Source organism: Grus americana, chromosome 3 (genome assembly GCF_028858705.1).
Source record: "Grus americana isolate bGruAme1 chromosome 3, bGruAme1.mat, whole genome shotgun sequence".
NCBI classification, from domain to species: domain Eukaryota; kingdom Metazoa; phylum Chordata; class Aves; order Gruiformes; family Gruidae; genus Grus; species Grus americana.
Genome location: NC_072854.1, coordinates 115,503,559 through 115,527,107, shown reverse-complemented (window position 1 = coordinate 115,527,107; position 23,549 = coordinate 115,503,559). Strand labels below are relative to the sequence as shown.

Sequence of the window (23,549 nt, the reverse complement as noted above, 5' to 3'; positions counted from 1 at the left end):
CAGGGGTTTGTGTGCTGTCCCCCCAAGACCCTTAGTAGCTGATTTACAGCTACGGGTCAGCTGCCGGTGTAAAATAAAGCAAATCTGCCCATTTCATTTCTGTCCGCGGGGGGGGCTGTCAGCCCCCTTACCCGAACTTCAGTGTAGCACGTCAGAGCTGTTGCGTGTGGCAGTCTGTGTTCAGACAAGTCCAGAGCTCTCGGGATCAGGAAAGTCCAGGCTCTCTCAGCTGGTGCCCGGTGAAGTCAGCAGGGTGGCTGTCGCTGCCGTCAGCGGGTGCTCGATTTGGCCACCGTAGAACATGGTCTTGCTCAAACAATGGTGGTAGAGGGCTTGGCTGCCCCCTAACATCAGTTTTATGCTTGTGTCTCTCACATGCAGTAAGCGGTTTCTATTTGTGTGAGTTGAAATGACGCTTCCTTTTTATTCTGGTTTTTGGGGATTCACCTGCATAAAATACTCAATCCAAATGAAGATGCCTGTGTCTTACGGGCTTCTCACAGGGTACAAAATTGACAGAGGCACCTCAGTTTCCATCTAAGTGCACAGGAAGCTTTCACGTGGTAAAGCGAGCCATAGAAATTAATTGTGTTTTCTTAAAAGTTGCTGCTACTTGTACTTATATTGCTTTAAGAAATGAAGCAGTTGATTAAGCAGGGTAAATTGAAAGTAGCCCTTTCTGCTTGAAGTTAAAATGCATAGATTTTTACATAATGAGATGGTATCTTTGGAATCTGCTTTAACATAACGAGCTAGTGGTGGTGGTAGAGATAGGAGGAGGATTAGCAGTTTGTGCTGCCAGACAGGTATCTGAGAGCGTGTCCTAGGGAATACTTCCATTGTCCAGGCAAGTATTGCAGCATCTAACATAACAGCTGTAGATCTTCTTCCTTTCGTGACTGATCCTACTTCGATTTGAGTTGGTAGCAAAAGCCACCCACTCTTTTTCTGCAGGAACTGGATTGGACTGCTAACGAATGAAGCTAGACTTTGTGCATATTAAAACACCGCTTTGATTTTCGTTGTCAAGCCGATTTCTTTTTCTCTGAAGCTGATTAAAAACAAACACACAAAAAACCTTGCTAGCTGTAGGTACTTCAGGTTTTGTCTATAGATAAAGCAGTCTTAAAGGGCATTAAATATGTCTGTAGGTACTGATTTATTAAGAATTGTAATTGTATTCCTTTATATATCTGCTCTTTTTAATGGGAAAGATGAAATAATGACAGTTTCTCAGTGTTTTGGTGGAAATAATAATATAAATAATCCAAGCACTCGAATTGTCTGCCTGAAAGGCATCAAGGCGTTTGAGATAATGTCCTAATATCAAGGAAAATCACAAATTTCATATTCTAATTTTTTTGTAGCTTCTATGAAATATAACAGATCTTATGCAATATCAAGTTTGAAGGATTTTGCCATCATTTACACAAGCTGCTTTTATTTTTCCAATAAATAATTCATAGGAAAAAAAAATTTTTTTAGGAACTCTGACTTTTTTTCACTCTGATGTAAAACACTCCTGGCACAGTTCATCTCCAGCAGTGCTAACGCCAGACAGGTGATCCAAAATACTTGTGACTATTTTTGCTTTTATGTAACATCTTAAAGTGTAATCTGTCAAGCAAGGAGAATGCAGTACTTTGAAAGTGTAAGTAGTCTTCTGGTGATCTACTTTTTGTAAGGGCTGGGTAGCAAGAGAGACACCTTCTTTTAATTCAGCTTTACATGTGTAACCAGCTCATGAGGAGGCAGCTCCAGTTGCAACTGTTCCTTAACACGGACACAAATCAGTGCCAGAAACGGCAGCTTTCAGTTACCAAGTCCAAAGATCAGCAGTGTTCCAAAGGAGAGAGCAAGGTCCAGCTTAAATGTAAGCAGGTTGGCAGTAAGCACAAATCTTTAGTGTAGATGAATCTTTGGCAAATTCCATTTTCTACAAACTATTAGTTAGCAAATCTGAGAACAGCGCTCATTTTCTTCAGGGGGGACATAATTGCATGTTTTCTGCCACTTGTTTTATTTCTAAACTTCCATCAGTCAGAGAAACTGTGCTGTCATGAAGTGCCTGTTTTTTGTAAATGGAGAGAGACCTTCAACATGTGTTAGTTCTTTAATTCTTCTATAAACAAAGTCAATTTTTGTGTTTGCTGTAGTGGAGGCTTCAGGGTTTGTTCAGCATTACTAGTGCAAACACTATAACAAAAAATAAGATAACAATGCTGACTGTTCAACACAAGCAGGGAAAGCAAGCCCTGTAAATGCAGTGCTAACTTTGCTGTTGAGTGTTCTGAGCTGAGCTCAACTGAAGTTGAGGAAAAGAGAGTCCAAAGCAAATGTGTTTCTGGGAGACTGCAGAGATTTTGTGGAAGAAATAGGCCTGTATGTCCTGTGTCTGTACAGTACTGATCACAGCAGGGTCCCTGCCCTCTGTCTTATGGCTGTATGGGTATTGAACGGTGTGTCGTCGTCGTGCAAAATAGAAACTGCATGGTGATGTTCGCTTCACTGATGGCTCCCAGTGAATGCGTCAGATGCTCGGTGTCGTTGCAAAGTGGCCAGGAGGAGCTGTGAAGACGTGCTAAACCTGCAGCTGGGAGATTCCTCTGGCGCAAAGGGGAATTCCTGAGTGGGGAAGAGCTGATTTGAGGGGCATTTCCAAGGGAGAGCGGGGCTGGTCTCTGGGGCATTGGGCAGCTGGCAATACAGCCTCATCAGTCTTCAGAAATGGCTTTAAGTCGTGGTGAGGAGCAAGATGGCTTGAAAGGACCAAAGAAGCTGTCAAGTCACCAGGGAGCAAGTTTTTGATTTTCACATGTCCCTTCTTTGAGGGTGGAGGCTCAGCTAGCTCAAGTGAGACAGCAGCCACCACCACATCAGAGTGACTCTGGATTCGGGCTGCTCCAGTGATATTAAAACCATACTCAGAGTCCTGCGTTACGTGAGTTCAAACCATTATTCTTCCAAATAAGGGGCTGGGTTTGGTACTCTGCTCTGCTTGGTAGGTAAAACCAGAGGTGTTGCCATGTAACGTCTGAGGTTCCCAGCCTGTATAACATGATCAGTGTTTTGAGGAGCAGTAGGCTTAAAGAGGAATTTCTCATTAATATCACTCTGGAATTGAGTTTTAAGTGGCATTGAATGACATGAGTCTTGGTCTGTGTAATTATTAGGAGCCAAAGCCTGTTTACTTTGCTTTCACACCAGTAAGATGTATTAGATTTCATTTGACAGCTTCTGCTTCCAGTGAAGTTAGAATAAAAATTGTATTCTTTATATAGTAGAATACAAAGAGAAAAGTGCAAATGTGGGTTGTTTTCTTTAATGTTATTTTTAAAACTGGGTGGTATATGGAAGTAGCAGAAGAAAGAAGTTCCCTTTTCAAAGGAACTCTTGAGTTGGTAGAAAGCTCTAAACTCACGCTAAAACTTGCTTGGGTGATGTGTAACAAATAAAACTGTTTTCTTGATCCCAGATTTTCAATTCCCCCAGGAAACCCTTGTGCTGTTTGAGCCACACTCACCTTTAATGGAAACGTGACAATTATCAGCTGTTTTCTTACAGTTTCTTATAGTAACCTGTAACATTAGTCTCTTCAAAACTTCTGTCGTGCCAAGCAGGCAATAAGGTTGACTGAACTGCGCTATAGAAAGAACCACCCATGATTGGAGGTAAACTATGCGGATATATATTGGGGTGGAGGTTGAAAGGAGCGTGGAGGGCATATTTGAAGCAGACTGTGCAACTGCTACAGCAGGTCTGACTAGTTTGAGATGCCTAAAGGCAGCTTTGTCTTAACTTCAGGTAGCTGCAAAATGAAGTTTAAAACCTAATTCAGAAATACATTATCATCTTCCGGTGCCTCCACAAACTCCTTACTTTTCATGTGTTTTTACAAGCACTCTTTCACCCTTGGAAGAAGTGTTTAATAGGTACACGTACACGTGCATGCATATCGTTAGCATATTTTTAAAATACACATTTCATCAAGATAGGAGACTGGCGTTGGTGTGCAAACCACAGTGTTTTTTTTAAACAGTGGTAACATTTTGCTTTCTTACTGCTTTGTGTGTGTGTGTGTGCACGTGAGAGAGAAGCCACTCCATTTAAGCATTTTTTTGTGTAGCATGATTTGTTGTCAGTCGGTTCTTGTGCCTTCGCCTGTCCTTGTGTTGGAGGAGGGACTTACACTTTATTAGTCTGTGCTGCGGTCAGAGGGATTTTGACCAGGGCTGCTTTCATGCTGGCTGTCCCAGGGGTACAATAACCTGCTTAGGTTACCCTCCTGTGATCTAGCTCACGGTCTCCCTTACCCTCCTACTCCATCTGTTTGGCAAAATTGGCTCTTCTGAACAACCCTCCCCCTTTCCTCCCCTAACTAAAGTATTCCAGAAATAACTTGTGAATGAATAGAAAAAGGAGAATATTTTCTCTGTGTGTGACATACAGTGTAAAGCTTCCTGTTGCTGCTGTGCTTCCCCTCGATACCAGTGGAACATACGTGATACATACGTGCTCTGATGCATGTTTTGGTTTTTTTTAATTGTGGGGAAAATCAGTGTAATACTATCTTGGGTGAGGTGAATGGGTTGTGCCTGACTGAATATGAAATGAAGTTTAGGACATTTAGTTTCAGTTTCCTGATCTCTTCTCCTTCTGTATTTTCCACTCCCAATTTCCAAAGACTTAGTTTGTGGTTAAGTTTGTTTGTTCCATGTTAATTGACCTGTACTAAGCCTGCTTTGAAATACAGGTTTAATGCACATGTTGTTAAAATATGCTATTAAAAGAGTATCCCCATATAAGTTTAAATGATTTATTTGAGAATGTTTAAATTGCTACACATAAAAGGTAGATCCCATGGTGGCTGTTTTAAAGGGTATCGCTTTGGTGTAGTAGTTTTTATTGTGAAATCAAGCAAGTGCCACGAAAAGTGGGATCTCTTTTGTCTCTAACTCATAGCTGTTACAGGTTGAGAACAGTTCAAGGCTGGCCAAAGTTCCTTTTATCAGTTTTCAGAAGGCTCCTTTGTTGGATGTGAAAACACATGCTGTATTTCAAAAAAATGCAGGAGTTTTTAGTACACTGACTGAAAGGCCAACAGTTATCATCTTGTCTAACATCACTTAACACTGTCTTAGCAAACATTCATGTCAAATTTTAACCACCTTTTTTTTCACTAGTGGTGGAGAAATGTCCAACAGCTTTTCCTCCTCTTTAAGAGAAACTTGAGGGTGAGTGGGTGCTTTTTTCACAGAATATACTTGTTTGCAGGGCTGTGTTCATTTCATTTAAGCAAAAATGTTGAAAACGAGTCATATGCCATATATCTGCTTTAAAAAATGCCAGGGAAACACCTTTCTTTTCTCCTCTTTTAACTCCCAGTAGCGAGAAACTGGTTAGCAAATAAAACCTGCAGGCCAGAACCGAAAATGACTTGTCATTGCTGGCATGTATGTTACATTTTGCAGCATACATTTCTTTTTATTCTCTCTCCTCTTCTTTCCCCCTGCCATTTGCTGCTTTTCAGTTTGACTGTGATAATTTATTCAACACTGTTTTCAGAGCAATAACCTACTTTTTGGCAAACCATTCCATTCTTTCCACAGTAGCGTGGGTATTTTTTCCCCCCCATGTGGTTATTAAGGGTCTACAACAAGGGGGAAAACTGGATATCTTTGGGGAAAAGATGCTACGATATGCTTGAAAGCAAGGACTCTATCCACGTAATTATATATATGCGAGAAAAACTCTGATTATACACAAAGGGGTCTCGTCTCTCTTGGATGCACGCACAATTCTCATTAACCTTTGTAGGAATTATACACATCCAGTGAAGATGGGTCTATAATACTCAGTCCCTACATAGACTAAAAATATCATCTAGACCATGACATGCATGTGCCAATAGAGATGTCTTGTACAATATAACACAACATTGCTGTAATCTATTGTTCAGAGCGATGTTGCAGAGGAGGAGGGATGTATAGCCGGTCTTGCTATTTCATCATTCTCCCTTAGAGTCTGACCAGTAGCATCTTGTCATTACAGGTGTGTAATTTTAGCAGTGAAAAAGGAGCGTATGATTGCTAGCCTGTGTCACTTTCTGGTGGCTGTGCTAGCTCTTTCCAATTGTTTTGAATTTAATTTACAAGTAAGGTGCTGCTTCTTAGCCAGCGCTTTCACTGTGCCAATGCCTGCCGGCTCTGCAGCGGAAGAAATGGAAGGCAGTCAGGCCTTGGCTGAATTGGGCCCTGAAGTGGTACGCAGCCATCTTAATTGCTGCTGCTCCACCGCTTGAAGAGATTATATCCCCACTTCCAGCGCGGAGCTGTGCGCACCGGCTCTGGTGTGGCTCCTTGCCCGCTGGTGGGGAGATTTCATCGTGCCATGGTCCTGCTTCTGGGACCAGTATCTCCTGCTGCCATGCAAGGATGCCCAGAGTGCTGGACTTGTGAAAAGAAACCATGATGTGGAGCAGGGGGAGCTTGTTGGCTGATCCCAGGAAGGCTTGTACGTAGAAGCCCTTGCATATTTTTCGGGTGACAACAAGCAGAGTCTGCTGAATAATCAGCTAATCACATAGTACAGTCTGAGGAGCTGGCCTAGTGCTGTGCCTGGTTTTATTTACTGCAGCTCTGATTTCCTACTACTGATGCCCAGGTGTGTAATGCAGCTCGTAGTCCTTGAGCTTTTGATATTGGCAGCAGAGATGCTCAGCCTGTGTGTACACAGCACACTATAATTTGATTCATGCTTGGCAGGCCTAGCTGCTTCCTTAACGCTGCCACGTGGAGACCAAAATTTCAACATAACATTGTCCCAGCTCTTTGGGGTGGCTCTTTGAAGCACAGAGGCTCAGCCAAATTGATCCCTGATGAAGAGGCTCCTGTGGTGGCATGGGCGCTGTTGTGGGAAGATGGTGCGTGCAGCCATCCTGAGGAAGGATGTAAAGAGGATTCGGCACAGAGGTGACCTGAGGAGACAGCAACTTGTCAGTCTTGCTGAAAATCTCTCTCTCCCCCCCTGTGACTAACCCTAACAAAACAGCTCCTGGTAGTGGGAAAGGGAGAATCCTCCACCCCGGTCTGACTCAAAGCAGGTACTGGTGGGGTTGGTGGTCAGCGGGGCTGCATCTGCACCAGGCCTGCAGAGGGCTGAGGTGGCATTAGCAATCGTAGAAAGCTCGTTTCATGAAACTTCCAGTTAAGGACAAGACCAAAAAAGGACAGGCTGGGGTCTTGTTTGCATCTGCTGGACGCTGTTGTAAGGATGCTGATGGGAAGTCCTTTCTGAAGCAGAACATGTGAGAATTGACATTTTGGCTGTGTGAGACCTCTGAGATAGAAATTATTTCTGGGCAATCCAAACCCGTTCTGTTTTTTTTTTTCCAGTAAAGACAACTGCTTTCCTGTATGTGAATAAAACCTAGTTTGAATAAATGTTTTCTAGCCCCGATATGTTACAAAGCTATAACCCCTCTCTTACTTCGTACTGAAAAGAAGTTGTCAGAGTTGCTCAGAGCTTTTGCTCTGGACTTCAGCCTCGCAGCTGGTTTGAAATACGCCCAGATAGCTTTCCACGCACAGAACCTGTGCAGTCTTGTTCACCTTCTAATTCTGCCAGGGTAGTCTTTAATGGTTTAACAAGCTAACAAGTGCTTGTCTGATTTAAACTTGCATTACGTTCTGCTACCCTGATAGAATTCCTAGTATTATAAACACCCTTAATAACACTGCTATAATCTAGAAAACCTGCTCTCCTTTTTCCAAACAATTACTTAATGAGGCAGTAATTTATTCTAAGCTATATTTATTGGAGCCCATTCCAGCTTTATCAGGCATACTCTGTTTGGTGTGTACAGTTAGTCAAAAACATTAAAACTGCTCCACTTCTTCCAAGGGAACATGTTACATTTAGCAAACTGACAGCATTAGAAACTGTTTCCAATTTAATAGAAGCATATGTTTCCTCCAAGACTTAACACACTACAGAGTTGGAGATTGCCTTAGACTGCGGCTTTCGCCTTTTTTTAGCGTGGTAAAAAGGAGCTGGAAACTGAAGGCAGAAGTGAAGTTTATAGTTGTGTTTTTGGTTGTTTTGCTCACTTTTGTTTTTCAGAGAGCCTTCTAGCAGGGCTTCAATGGCTGCAAGTTTAAGAAACCATCAAGAAAGTAATGTGGGCGGCACATGTAGAGCTCTCACTCAAAACGCAGTTTCTGATCATTAACAAACAGCAAGAGCTTGCTTTGCCCTCTGGGCCTCAAATAGTACAGTATGCAACAAGGGAGAGCAGGCAAGGCATGAGGATGGAAACAGTAGGATCAGATTACAGTTTCAAAATATTGCTGGAACACGTTGGCTGGCGTTACGCTATGGACTGGCTTTATAATTGCATTGCTTATTTGCTAGGGAAGGCTTCACCTTACTTTGTGATTAACATGTATGCTCCTTCAGGGACCTGGGGGCTCCAGGCTCCAAGTACCAAAGTCAAGCCCCATGAGAGCCGTATGACTTCAGATGCTCGTCAAATCAGAGTCTGAGCTTCCTCTGATGTCTTGTCTCCTGTTTGCTGAGAGGTTTCCTTGTGCAGTCCCTAGCTAATTCCTGCTTAGATTATCCTCCAAAAGCCACACACTATGGTTTCCCTTCTTACTTCGATTTTAACTCAAGTCTAGAAAAGACTGCTGTCACTCAGCTTGCTACTTGCTGTCCCCCAGTCTTCACCTGTGCTGCTTCTGGAAGAGCTGAGGTTCACCTGTCCACCACAGGAGATGGGAAGAGTTCAGTCCCTATTAAATATATGTGAAAAATACCTGCCACTTACAGTCACTGCTGGCACTGACAGCCTTGCGGCGAAGGCTTGCAAACATAAAAACAATTCACTGTACTCTCTGGAAGCACTGAGCTACCCAGGAGGCCAATTTTTTGATATAGCTCTAAAGGAGAGTTTTGTAAGTGCTTATTAAACCTCAGTTAAAAAAAAAAAAAAAAAAAAGGCACTCAGAATTAATGTAAAATGTGTCAGGGAAAACAAACCTCATAAATGGGAAATGTCTGTGCACTGGGTCTGGAGAAGACAGAAATCCCAGCACAGCTCCATTCCCTGTACCTCTTTTCTAGGATTGGGGGTTTTGTCTTCTAACTCATGTGTGACATGAGACCCAATTCTTACCAGGCAGTGGTTGTTGGGAGTCCTCTCTAAGCCAGGCAACATGGACGCATTACACTCAAACTAGTAAAATCTGCATCAGGTCCTGAGGAAGCAGCCTTGCAAAAAAAAAAACAAACCCCCACAACCCAACAAACCCCCACCACCCGTCAGTGTACAAATTGCGAGCCAGCTGCAGCATATTGAACGTAGCCGTGCGTTACTGCGTGGTACATGCTGTACTAGCTCCCAGGGATGCTGCCGTGCCAGAATTTAAAGACCCCAATGTCAACAGATGAAACCTTCAAGGAGGGATGATTTCCATCACATGGTGGCTGTCACCTCTGAAAATCCATGTTGCTTATTTGCTCCAGTCCTGGAGTTAAACCTTGACACCTGGGCTGTTTGGCTTTCTTCCTTGTTTTTAGCAAGGCTGGGAGAATGTGCCAGATTATACTGGCGTTCCCCTTGACTGTTCCCTTCCTTTCCAACTTTGAATGGGAGGAGGATGCCTGTGCTCTTGGAGGGCAGGCTGGCTCCCAGCTGCTGGGGCAGGTTTGCTCTGCTTTGCCAGGATCCTGCAGGCCAAGGAGCATCGTTCTGTGGTGGGTGAGCCTGTGGTCCTGCCCCAAGGGTGTCTTCTTGAGGTTCAGCCGCTCTACCTCTCACTGCCATGGCCTTGGGGATTGTGGAAACAGGGATAGGGAGAGAGAGAGTTTTACCTGTTTGCCTCCCTAGCTCTAGGGGACAGATGCTTTGAAGTCTGGGGACTGGTTACAAGTTCAGGTGGTCCCTCAGGCTGGATCTGGCAGCACTGAAATGCCTCACAGCAGCCCAGCCTGCCTCTGCTAGCTCAGAGGATCTAGCCCTCATCTTGCCAGTTGAACCCAGTTGGCACAAAAGGCCTTTTTATTTTGGTCCTGCAGCTATCTATGCCAAATCCTGATCCTGCTGAAGTCAGTAACAAAACACTCATTGACTGCTGTTGGGCCAGGATACAGCCAATGCAACCCTCAAGGATGAGGAGTGAGGGATGAAGGAGAGGAAAATAATATTTCATGTGCCAGAAGTGACACAGAAAGTGCTTGCGTAATTTACTGGATAGAGTCTCTGAGAGACCCTGGTGAGGTTCATTTACACCTGAGGTTTGGGAAGCTTTGTTTTGGGAATGAAATGTGCAAATTCAGTACTCAGAGGTTCGGGGGCTTTTGTGGGTTTTTCTTCTGCGCGCGTGTGTGTGTGAAGTAGTGCTTTATTTTAATTCCCCCAAGTTGCCTTTTTCTTTCTCTCTTTTTTTTTTTTTTCTTCCCCCTGTGGTTTTAATTACGCAAGATTTCAGAAAGTAACCGGTCCTGCTTTAAACTCCACTTTTTGCACGAGCCCCTGCCGCTTACATCTCTCCTTTGGCTTTCAGCTGCGTGGGGAGGAATGGTTGCCTGTGGACTGTGGGGTTTGATGCTTTTACCTTTTTGAGCAACGTGGCATTCGTTCTGAAAGTGAACTTTGCTGTATTAAGCTGTTCATCCTCTAGACTGACTGATAGGCTGGCGTAAATATGTGAGTGGAAATGTGACTTCTTAAAGATCCTTTTCCGCCGTCCCTCTTGGTGTTCGGTTCCTCTTTCTTTTTTTCCTTCCTGCCTGCCTTGTTGAGCGGGGAGGGACTAGTGGGTTGTGGAATTGATTTCCAAGAAAAGCCCTCAGTCTTGAGAGACATTTTAAACTAAACTGTTAAAAGCCTTTGAGAATTAATATTAAAGGATATTTTTATTATTGGTGAGATAACCAAATCACTTTTCTCCTCCATTTTTACATATCTAGCGCTTCCGTATGCCAAACTCCCAATTATTAAAGACTTCAGAAATAGTCCAGCAGTGACAAGGTATAACGTCCTAAGTTCAGTCGATAAATACCGTACTTCTCTCACGATGTGCGCGTACCTCTGTCCTCTGGAGAGCAAAGGATTCATCACTAAGTGGGCTCAGAGACGTAGTCAGGCATTGCACAAGCTTTTCTGTGTTTAATTGATGATGGTTGACTCCAGAGAACCACCCGCTCCAGGCTGATTATCTCTTCTACTAAGCCCCAACTGCATTTTTTTCCAGCTCTGTCTGAAGAGCATGCAGAGCCAATAAAAGGAAGCTAAATGACATGCAAATGAAAAAAATATATATTACTTTTGTTTTTCAATTAAGAAAAGCCAACTCCCAAACAATGCTAGGGTTTCTCTGGCTCAGAGGCGCGTGCAATCGCCCTAAATGGGCAAAAAAGCAAGTTGAATCTTTCTCAGCAACAATGGTTCAGCTTTTGGGTCTGGGTCTTCCAGAGCTGGAGCCAACTGGTGGATAATATTGAGGAAGATCTCCAAGTAACTCCCCCCACCCCAGTCCCCAGATAAATGCAGTATTCTGGTTCCACATATATAAGTAACATTGAAAACTAACTTGCATACCAAAACCCTGCAACACCCTTGATTAAAACAACAACAACAACAAAGTGACATCCGTTCTTGACTCTTTAATGCTTGGCCCCAAAATGACGTTTGCTGGCAGACAGATGGAAATGCAGCAGAAATACTTCTGGCTGGGATTGCTGCTCAGCCAAAACAGATGCACAGAAGACCCTCCGTGGACATGACCCCTTGTTACTGCCTGTATAGTCACGCAATTTGGTGGGTTGCTGTTGTCTGGCTCTCCTCATTATGGCCATATGACTTGGTAGGCCAACTCTGTCTTCTGATGCTTGGGAGGGTGCGAGTAAATCTCATTTTGTACTGATCTTTGCCCGACCCGATCTGTAAGCTTGGCATTTTCATTTTCCCAGCAGGAGCTTTGGCTGGAAAGGCTGGGAGCAAAGTTTTTGAGATGAACAGAACTGAACCAGATCAAATGTTCGCATTGTACAGCTTTCTTTTTTTTAATGTTGTTCAGTATCTTAAGACATACAAAATCAATTTCTTCAGTGTAGACACGAAACTGTGGGTTGAAGGAAGGAAGAGATGGTTTGAACTGTAAAGAATAAACAGGCAATGTTTTCTTAAGCTGTGGCAGTCAGAAACTATAAAATTCCTTTATGGAGATCCAGAGAAAGGCTTGCAAGCCTGAAGCCAGTCTGTTTTTACCAACTTTATCAGTTGGTCTAAAAAGATACCACCTCCTTGCTTTCCTTAGAATGAATAAAGTGATGTATGGAAACTGGAGGAAAATGTTTTTACAATTCCCATTTGCATTGCCAGAGGAGAAGGGGGATAAAATAAAACTGTAAAGCTAAGAGTCTAGAGGTGCATATTTGAGCCCTCTGTTTTGGGTAATAAAATCCCCTTGCTTAGGTTAGCATCCTGCTTTGCCACTTTAGTGGTTAAACTTGCTTCAGAGAGCATTTCTGGGGAAAAGGAAACTGAAAGCTGCGCTGAAAAGCTAGTAGGTGAAATTGGGAGTTGCCTGATCTATTTTATCTTTTAAAAGGACAAGATCTGAACCAGGCTATGTGAAGATCGAGTGAGATATGAAACCTTGACAGTCATACATACAGGAAACCTTGAATCATTTCTAAGCTTCCTGGAAAATGACGTAGTGAGGTTATCGTTGTATTTACTAGTGATGATCCCATAGCTCTTACCAATTAGCTTAAAAAATATCTTAGCCACCAGCACCTCAATCTTGGATGCAAATGGGCTCAACTGGGTTAATTCGAAATGCCTGCTGATGTCCCCTGACAATAATAATTAATAAGCAAGCAGAGGGAATGGAGCATGGCCACCTGAATGGTCTGTTTTCTTTATCGTGGGGGAAAAAGGTTTGCTTTGTGCAGTGAATATTTTTATACATTCCTCGTGGAGCCTGACAAACTTCAAAACTCTCCTAGTGCCCAAGCCATTTAAAAATTTCTCCTTTAAATAGAGCATTGCGGAAGGAGCACTGGTATGTCTTTAGGACAGAGTCTGTCTTTTTTCAGGGGGAGGAGATGGTAGGAAGGGATGGAAAGCTGCTATCTCTCCTCCTAACCCATTGCTGCTTTGAAAAAGTGCTGGACTTGGGCAGGGGTTTCGATTCTTGCTAGCCTGGTCCTCCCTTTCTTGCTCTATCTGTCCGAAGTGGAAGGAAGCGTGTCCGTTGTGAACATTTGAACAGCAAACCCCTCCTCGCACCCCAAACCCACGTGCACAGCTCTGGAGTAGTCCATGGAAGTGACACTAGGGAGCAGAGAAAAACCAGACTTCGGCAGTAGTGCTAAATTTCAGAGGTTTTGTTCACCCGAGATTCCAGGCGCGGGGATCGCTGGTAGCTGGCCAAGGAGCTTGGATGGTAGCCTACCATTCCTCAGCTCTGCTCAGCTTGCCTCCCTCCCCCCTGCCTTTCTTTCTGTAATTGCATAATATGCTAGAAAATGATCTGGATTTGGGACTTATTTTTAACCAGAAGAGGCTCACTTCACCCAATCTGATTTTGGATTTAACGTTCAGCAAATGCTTTCTGAAGCTCTTTTCTTTTTGCATTGAAACCTTGACTACTTTTGCCCCTCTCCAGCTTCGCAAGGGCTCTTTGCTTTTAAATGCTTGTCAGACATTCTTGGGGCTGTTCGCAAGTTCTTAGCTACTGCGAGACCAGTATACGATGATCCAATTGGTGTTAGACTTGCCTGGTGCAGTCATTTTGCAGGCATGTATCCCGTTGGGGGAACTGGGAATTGTACTCAAATAAGGAAGGCTAGTTTTGTCTCCTAGACGATAGCTAGGTGATGGCTGCATAATAAAGCTTGTATGAGAGGAGTCAGGTTTGGGGTTAAAAATCTATTTACATGCCTGTTGCAACTTCTGTCTGGGTAGTTGGAGCTAGAAAGCATCTTCTACTTTTTTAAAAAAAATCAGGGAGAAATCTTCATGCCATTTTATTAAAATTTTGTTAAATGGAGAGAGGGATGCAGGGATGAATAGGGGGCTGTCTGTGATCCTATTAAAAGGGCAGCTGGGTTAGCACCTCACTACTGTACCTGGGAAAATAAGAGCGGAAAGCCAAACATTTGCCCTAAGATGTGGAAGCAGGCCAAGCACAGGGTGCTGCTCTGCAACGCCTGCGATCCTACTCCTGTCTCCGTAGGACTTTTCCTCAGGTCATTTGATGCAGCCCATGGGACAGGCAAGTGAAGTGTGGTAACAGTCTCTGCTCCTTCTAGTTTTGAGTTAGATTTGATAAGAAAGCTTATCTGGTAAACTGGGTCCATGCAGGTAGTAGGGGAGAGGGTCCGAGGGAACCAGCCGTCTCACAAGCACTGCCTGTTACAGGGATGGTGCTGTTTCACCCAAATAATCACAGATATTTCAACAAACCAAACCCTGGCTACTCACCGAAGATGGGTGGTGGTGTGGGGCAGAGGGTTTCTGACCCTAATGCCCTCCCCATTCAGATGCATAATGTTAGGTGGTGCATCTGTCACAGCACAGCGATTCCTTCATTCCTCTGCGTTTAAGGGGATCTTCATGTCACAAAAATAATGGTGACAAAACAAGGCTGGGACTGTGCTGTGTAGAGGACCATTTCCAGGTGCTCTGAAACATCTTGGAAGAGACAGCACCAGGGACTTAATCTTAGCTCAGAAATTATTTACAATGTGGGGCAAGTTTGGTAAAATTCCTTTTGTTTCCCTCTTCAAAATCTGCCATCTGACCAGGAAAAGCACATGCATTTATGCTGATTTTTGTTTCTTTAGAAAGCCCTAGGGCAGTCTTTTGTTCTCAAATGAAACCTGACATGGCTGTAGTCCTGAGCAAGGGACGCGCTTTGATGGGGGAGAAGTGAAGACAAATGCTGCATCTGGAGCAATGCATCCTTGCTCTGGTGCAAAAGCTATTCTGTCCGTGGCTAGCAAGCTCCCGAAAGTCTTACTGGACGAGGCAAAGGCTGCTGGCATCGCCTTAGCCAGGCAGAAGCTGAGGAAAGGATTTCAAACACCGCTATGTGAAAATGCTTCCCAGAAGAGCAGGGGCTGAGAGCACAGCCCACCCCAGCCCTCTGTCAGAGCTGCCATTGTTTCATGCGCAGGTGGGGACATGGTGCATCCCCCCCAGCACAAGGGGCAGGCAGGTCCCATGCTCCCACGTGGATTCCAAGTGTGGGACTAGGGGTGCTCCCTGGGGGCCCAGTTCCTGGAGGGGGGTGCTCAACGCTTCAGGAGACACCAAACTCCTTTCAAGCTTTCCGAGGCAGCTGCCCCTGTCCTCAAACTGGGACCCAGGCACTGTCTGGATTGAAGGCCCTGGATGCAGCAGTAGAGGGTAGTGCAGAGAATGGTCTTGGGGATCAGGCCAAATGACCTGATGGATCATCATCTTCATCTGTAATTTATCTGAGTGTAACAACTGCAGTTCCTGCTCTAGCAGTTTAGTCCTTGTGCGATTAGTTAATAAACCCATGAGGTCAGATACACATAGATCCCACTGTGCCCAAAGGGTTGAATCTCCTGACTTCACCAGGAAGGTTTCTCTCAGTATATGATTGCTTGAGCCTTGTTCCCCTTCCCCCTGCAAACAGACTTATGAATAAAAAGGGAAATTCGTACAAGAACCTTGGTGTATTACGTTTGTATTCCCAGATATAGTACTGCAAATGTAAAGGAATGTTCGATATAGTGTCCGTGGCTTGTGCACCTATGTACAGATATTTGGGGACCATACGTTTAACAGATGCAAGAGTAAAATTTGCTGCCAAGCACACAAGGGCTTGAGTTTTATAGATGCCATTTGAATTCCTGCTTGGAATTTACCAGGGTAGCCATGCATAAACATGATGGACCAGAGCATTGTGTTGAGGCAGCTTCTGCTTCCTCATCACACTGCTGTGGGCCAAGAGCGAGTTATTGATGTGGCCAGATTTCCACTCGTGACTGTTCGGGGTAAGTGAGGAGAGGACAGCCAATCTGTCCACACCACGTGTGCAAGGGAGTAGGTGGACTGGGGTGGTGATTCAGGTGGGAAGAACAGGCTTCAAGCTTTGCTGGCTTCATCGATGTCTTCTCTTTCCTTTCCAGATATATGTTGGGGAAAGGAGGAAAGCGGAAGTTTGACGAGCATGAAGATGGGTTGGAAGGCAAAGTGGTGTCTCCTACTGACGGTCCCTCTAAGGTGTCTTACACCTTACAGCGTCAGACTATCTTCAACATTTCCCTTATGAAACTTTATAACCACAGGCCATTAACCGAGCCAAGCTTGCAAAAGACAGTTTTAATTAACAACATGTTGAGGCGAATCCAGGAAGAACTCAAACAAGAAGGCAGCTTGAGGCCCGTGTTCGTGACTGCTTCGCAGCCCGCCGACCCTCTCAGCGACAACTTCCGCGAGGCCCAGCCGGCGTTCAGCCATCTCGCCTCCCAGCCCCTTCTCCCCACTGACTTTGTAAGCACTACGCCCCTGGAGTCTTGCCTCACCCCAGCCTCTTTGCTCGAGGACGACACTTTTTGCACTTCCCCGACTGTCCAGCACGATGGTCCGACGAAATCACCACCTCCTGCTCTCCAACCAGTCAAGGACAGCTTCTCCTCAGCCTTGGACGAAATCGAGGAGCTTTGTCCAGCACCTACCTCTGCAGAGGCAGTAGCAGCTGAAACAGCAGCTGATGACTCTAAAGACCACCCCAGCGAGTCCAATGTTCAAAAGCCCGAGGGCCTCCCGGAGAGCAGAACAGCCGAATCAAAACTCATGGACTCGCTACCTGGCAACTTTGAGATAACGACTTCCACAGGTTTCCTCACAGACTTGACCCTGGATGATATTCTGTTTGCTGACATTGATACGTCCATGTATGATTTTGACCCCTGCACATCTGCCACAGGGGCTGCCTCAAAAATGGCTCCTGTCTCAGCAGATGAGCTCCTGAAAACTCTTGCTCCATACAGCAGTCAACCAGTAACTCCAAATCAGCCTTTCAAAATGGACCTCACAGAACTGGATCACATCATGGAGGTGCTTGTTGGGTCTTAAAATATAGAAATATAGCAACTTTTTTTTAAAAAAAATTTTAAGTACCAGTATATACACTTGGTAGTATTTCCATAGTCCCTCCCACCCCCAATTCACAGCACTGTGCATGCATCCTTGCTTGCCTTTTTTGAAAAGAAAAGGATCACACTAGTTTTTGCTTCAAGCAGAGTTGGAGTGCCTTCATCCATGTATGACCACTTTTAATGTATTTTTTTTAAAGTGGTTCCTCAAGGAAGACCGAATATCCTGGTATAGGAAAGAATATGTATTGTAGACAATGTTATGTTATTACAAAAAAAGAAGAAAAAAAATTGTAACAGCTAAGCACAAGGATTATGTTGGGGAAAGCTGTAAATTGCATGTGCATATTTGTCTATTTTTTCTATAAGTTTTATTGCAAGAGGTAAAAAATTTTATTATTTAGATAATCTCAATACCATTTTAGCCCTGTATAGGTTGACTTAGCAATTCAGCCTTTTGGAGGCATTAACCTGCTCCTCTTTAAGTGTTGCATTTACATGGCTGTTTAGAAACTGCTGCCCAAATTTATTTTATATTTTTGTACAGATTCTGCAGTTTATGATATTGTTTTTTCTAAAAACAAATGCTGTTTATACACACAAAAAAATAGCTATTTTGATAGGATTTGCTCACATAGTTCCTGCATAATTCAGATGTACAAGAACCACTTGTACTTTTATACAGAGTTGTAATGTTTTATATGTGTATGGTGCAAAGAGAAAATTGGATCAAATAAGCCTGCAGTCGGTTTCCCTGAATGCAAACAAAAAAGTGCTTTAAGAAAGGGCTGGGAGCTGCTTCTGCAGGAGTTTCACAAGTGTTTGCTCCCTGCTGTACCCACTGCGCACTACTGTGATTCCTGAAACTTAGAGCCATGTCCTTTTCCAACACGTATGTGAAGCAGTTGGCAGGAAACAGTTGTGGAACTTCACCTGAAGAGGTCCTGAGCACCACCATGGCTGCAGCCTCCCCGCCCCGGCATCGGGCTGGCATCCCCGAGCCCACCCGTGTCCCCCTTGCCGGGGCATCCATCCTGCGTGACGTGGAGCTCCTTAACACGGCGGCAGATCAGCACTTCCTCACCTGAAGCTCCTGGGAATGGTTTTGAGGGGGCATGTGCCCGTCACCCGCCAAGAGCCACCTCTCCTGGCAAGCTTCCTGACCGACGGGCATATGTACAGAGCGGGCAGAAGACCGGCATTGACGGTGTCCACTTGCCCTTTCTTGGAGCATTTCTCCTTCCCTCTCCCCACCTCACTGTGCTAAGTGCTGAAAAAGGCAACTTCAGTATTACTGCAGTGAAGCTCATCTCTTACCTGCACTGGATGGACTCATGTTAATATCCATTGCTGTTGAAACTGGAGCCAGTCGTGTTACATCACTTGGCATCTCGTATAGGGTTGGTTTCTTGTATCAACTGTGTTACCTGCTTTACACTTTATAGACCCATTTTACAATGAATATACAGACACAGCTTTCTATGCATGGTCCCGTTCCCCGTAACACCCGAGAAGTCTTCTCATTACTGCACCAATAGCATTTTTTTTTAAGTTCATTGTGGTGTACATTTAATTTAAAAAAAAAAAAAAAGTTTGCAATGTATCATGCCTATTGCTGAAGTTGCTATGGCATTTTAGTTTTTCAATGGTACTTTAGCTGTTGAGCACCGGTTACAGCCTATATTGTTGACATGCCTATGGCTTCTTTAGGAATAACTTTTATATTTATTTAAGAAATTTTAAATTATGTTTTACGTCATTTGGCAATATTCAGTCAGTTCTGCTCCCTTCTTGTCATGGATGAAATTGGGTCTTGTCTGCCTTTTAAGGAGGCAGCTTTTTATAAATTGGCACTTTAAAACAGGCCATATATATTTATTAGTATATAGATAGGTAGATGTAACATAGATATGCACACAGACACAGTATAAAAGCAAATACATTTTGCAATGAAGGAACTCCTAATCAAAATGAAATGCGTCATGTACAATTACAAAATGCGCTTTTGGCTCCTAATTCATCTGCCGGGGTGAGACATCAGGCTGGGGGAGGAGGGGGGGGAACTGGCTGAGCAGGGCGTGTGTGCTTTCTTCTTTTTTTTTCCAAGCCGAACTCAGTGAAGCAGCAGGATTGCTGATGGATTTGCAGTCATTTCCTTACACTGACTGAAAGAAAAAAAGGTTTTGCTTCAAACAGAAAACCCTTGACCAAGTGTAGCTTTAGGGACCATCAGAAGTGAGGGGGTGGGCAAGGAGGGAGAGACAGCTCTGTCTCGCCCCCAGCAGCGACTGGACATTGCTCAGCTGCAGTCCTTGGCCCTTGTAGGAAAACAGCCCTGCTAGATTCTGCACCTTTCGTAACTGGGAGAATGCTAGCCACGCAGGACCCCCGTCTGCACCAACCTGTAGGCATGCAGTAACTTGGTTAAAAACCAATTTACAGTGCGCTGGAGCTACCCTTTTTTTTAGGATTACTTGTGAATTTAAACAAAGACCATATGCTAGTCAAAAGTTCACATCATTGCCAGTTTTGGGGAGCTGTGCTGGCCTTTAAGTGGGGTTAGTTGAAGTTTTTTTTTATCCACGGAACAGGAGACGAGCTCTAAATCCACTTCACCACTTGGAGGACGATGTCTGTGTATCCTTGGTGCTGAAGCGCACGTCCTATGGCAGAGGAGATCCCATAGGACACAAACATACCTGAGTTAGGGGCTAGATAAAAGGTCAGCAAGGCTGGTGCTGGTCCGGAACCGTGGCAGGCTGTGGAGGGAAGGGCTCAGTGGTGGTTTTGCCACGGTCCAAACAGCAGCCACGTGTGGAACATCTACGCCAGGGACGGAGATTGACATTAATGTGCAATGAAGTGACAAGATGGGAGCAGAATAACAGAGCTTTGGATTTGAAGTGATTTTTTTTTTTCTTTTTTCTGTTTTTCATAAATTATTTATTTTTTTTCCTTCTGTAAATATATTTATTTTATTGTGAAGCTAACAACATCTGGATTGTAACATGTACAGAATGTATGGTAGGAATGTATTCTCTCGTAGGAATGTAAATCTGTATGAAAAAGGGTATGGGAGCCAGATTCAGAGAAAATGAATTGAGTTCCAGTCAGGATATGCATGGTTCACAGGACTTTTTTATTTTTCCCCACTCTTTTTCTAATATGGGTCTGCTTGTTTGAAATATGCAAAAAAAGGTATGGATGAGGGACAGTTTTATGTTCAAAATTAGTCACAGTCAGGCTCCTACCCCACCAGCTTCTCAAGACTGGCCTCCCCTAGCACTCTGCTGGAATCTGCAACAGGAGCCAGGAGCAAATGCAATCATCTCCATCGCGCTGGCCTGGTAAATATTTTAAAAAAAGTGATTTTTTTTTTTTAAAGTTTTTTTTTTTTTTTTAACCACACAAGGGAAGCCCATCTGAAGTCCCTGGGGCTGGACGGCTGAAGAAGGTTGGAGGATGTTGCCTCCAGCCCCAGAAGCTGCAACAGAGCTGACACAGAAGGTAAGGCCAGACAAGGAGCCGTGACCGCACGCTGCACGTGTGGCAGAAGGTTTGCTTGCTTGAGTTCAAACTCCCTGCGTTGCTCTGCGTGTCCCGCCAACCCGTCCTCGGACCCCCCCCCCAGGTCCCCTCCAGAGTCCGGTGGGACCCCACAGCCCTATATGCAAAGGAAGGGGAACCTTCCTCTTCAAGAGAACATTGTCGAGCAGCATCATATTTGCATGCATCAACCTGCCACCTTCCTTGCAGCCATCTAGAACAGCAAGACCCTAAAGCCACTGGCTGAAGCAATGGCTGTAAGAATAAATTCAGGCCTTGTGAAAGGTAATTTGGTCTTTCCTCAGTGCTGCGTGGCAATAGCCTGGGTTGTTTAAAACCAATGTTTTGAATCCAAAGTTTACACTTTTAGCACCATGAAATTGAGTAAATCATAATGGGTCCTGTCTGACAAACAGTTTGATTCACTCCGGCATATTGTGAACTTTTTGTTCTTGTTACAGGGTTTCTTTTGGTTTGGTTTTGGGGTTTGTTTCCCACTCCCCCGTCAGGTTTCAGTACCCTGCTTCTGTGCAAGTTGCTTTCAGTGCTTCTATTAATTAATGAGACTGAACATTTTTAAATAAATTAGTTATTTTTTAAGCACTTTTTCTGAAAATAAGCCTAATGCAAGTTCTGGAACCTCTTTAAAAACACAAATTGCAGATAAAAATCCCAGCCTCAACTTCTGTCTAATTCCGAGTGTAATCTGTACTAGTGCCTATAAAGGCCAAGATTCTGGAAAAAGGTGTAAATAGTGTGACATGTTCAGTGCATGGTTGTTTGAACAGGGCTTGTTATTGTTTAAAAAAAAAAAAAGAAAAAAAAAAGAAGGCGGCTGTATTTCCCCTTCCCCTCCCACAGACCTTAGAGCTGTGCCTTTTCTATGCAATATTACAGACATATACATCTGAAACCAGATTACTGTATTCACATGTAGGTATGGGCTGTAATCAAAAAAAAAAAACAATTGGACAAATGTACATGGAAATGAGCAGTCTTACTTTTGTAGTTTTATATTATACAATAAACAATTAAAATAACACCCGGCTTCCTTCTTTTCCTGCACAAAAGAGGACAAAGAGGGGGAGATGTGCCCCAGGGGTCAGCAGCAGGAGAGGGTCTCGACAGCCTGCTCTCACCCCGCGTTGCCTTACAGAACAAGAGAAATGTTGCCTTGCGTGGGGCCCCTCTGTGGCACGAGGCTCTTGTCCCCCACACAGAGGTGGGTGCCTGCGGTGCCGCATCCCGTCGCCATTCTTGGATGGTGAGTACCAGGGGATGCTCAGCTCTGCTGTGGTGTGAGCTGCAGCCCCGAGCGGTGCGTGCCGCTTACCTGGGAGCAGAATCTGCCCTGCTTTAATACGTATAATGCGCTGGCCTGTAGGGCATTAAATCCCAGCAGGAAACATCTGATACCTTAATCCACTGCTTCACGTATCGGTGCCCTCTTTCCCCCCCTCAGGTGACTGGTGTTACTTTCAGGGCCAGCCAGGAGGGAGATCTCACCTGTGTCTTTGGCTCAAGCCTTTTGTGGCAATAAAGCAGTGCCGGTTGGGCTGGCCCCGGCTGCAGCGCACAGCAAATGAGTCACACACACCCAACCCCCCCGCTCCTGCCCCGCCCCCCCCCCAGCACACGCTTCGCCCGGCCTCCTACACCCACGGAAACGCAACTGCTCCATTTTGGATTTACAGCAAACCAAAAACCAGACAGAAAAGCAGCAAGTTTTCCCCGTCCCGACATGCCGCACGTAACATCTCAGCTGCGGCGAAGTGGCTCGTGTTACCAGGGCGGCAGCCAGCAGCGCGGGGCACAGGGCCCTGCACACCAGCTGCCGCTCGGGGACAAATGGCTGCGGGGACACGCAAAGAAAGGAGAAGTGGAAGAATTAAAGCCAGCCCAGGGATTGAATTTCTGTCTGCTCAGCAAGCACCGTGCTCAAAGGGGTGAAACGCACCCGAGACTACAGTGTGAACACTTTCCCTGGCATCTCCGCCCCCTTCCAGGGTACAACAGTGCTTGCCCTGAACCGACGCACTGCCTGCTCCCATACAGACGTTTCCAGTTGTCAGCGCATCGACCTGATGTGGGACACGTGGAGATGCCACTGTTGCATTCCCAAAAGCTGCTCCGGTTTTGTTGCCACCTACTATTCAAGAGCTCATTTTCTTGCTTGTGACTTGTTACCAAGAGATGCCTCCAGCCCAAAACCACAAGGCTGCATGCTTACCCCTTTCCTTAGGCGAGCAGGTTGCCACCCACTCCAGACCTTACAGCTTTCCAGCTCAGCAAGGGCAAACCATCGCTCTGGGCTTTTAAAATGGGGTACCTGCGTGGGGAGGCGGTGAGCTGCACCTCCCTCCAAGCGTCTGCCCCTAGCTGGAGGGCTCCCCGGCAGCTGCCAGGCATTTGTCCCCAACCAGCCCTTGCTCCGAGCTTGCCCATGCAGGGAGGGGCAAGAGAAAGCTGGTTTGGGGTTCAGCACAGGCAGTGACCTGCAGTGGACGAGGTTCAGGTCTGAGGTATCTCACACTGACGCCACACCAGAGGAAAAGAGCCCTTACCTTGTTTCTCGGGGTGACAGGAGTCTGGGGTGTCTCAGGACTGAAGGATAGTCCCTCCCTCTCTGAGCTGCACCTGCTGATGTACCCCAGGACTGGGGTTTCCAGGCAGAGGAGCCACTCCAGTGCAGAGCAGCAGCTCCTTGCTGGCAGAGATGGCCCAGAGCTGGCTCAGGTCAGCATTCAGCTCTGCCACTGCCCAGTGTCACCACAAGCTAATGCAGCAACTCCACAGCTGACACCAGCTACTAAGCTCCTCTCTGGGCCCAAATACTTGGAAGAGTGAGGCATTGCGGCCAG

The 23,549-nt window shown here is 45.1% G+C and overlaps 1 protein-coding gene across 7 annotated transcripts in view; it reads left to right on the top strand.

Annotated features, from left to right (window-relative positions):
- The window catches only part of SERTAD2 (SERTA domain containing 2), an 84,575-nt gene extending 62,812 nt beyond the window's left edge, over positions 1-21,763 (top strand). For 6 of the 7 annotated variants that reach the window (XM_054821718.1, XM_054821719.1, XM_054821716.1 and 3 more), the window contains one exon: positions 16,174-21,763. In XM_054821718.1, coding sequence (XP_054677693.1) covers positions 16,178-17,122 — 945 coding nt within the window. In that variant the 5' untranslated portion in view covers positions 16,174-16,177 and the 3' untranslated portion in view covers positions 17,123-21,763. Of the gene's footprint in view, positions 1-2,913; positions 2,942-16,173 lie in introns of those variants that run through there. The other variant, XM_054821721.1, reaches the window with a different exon arrangement.
- Positions 21,764-23,549: the final 1,786 nt, after the last annotated feature.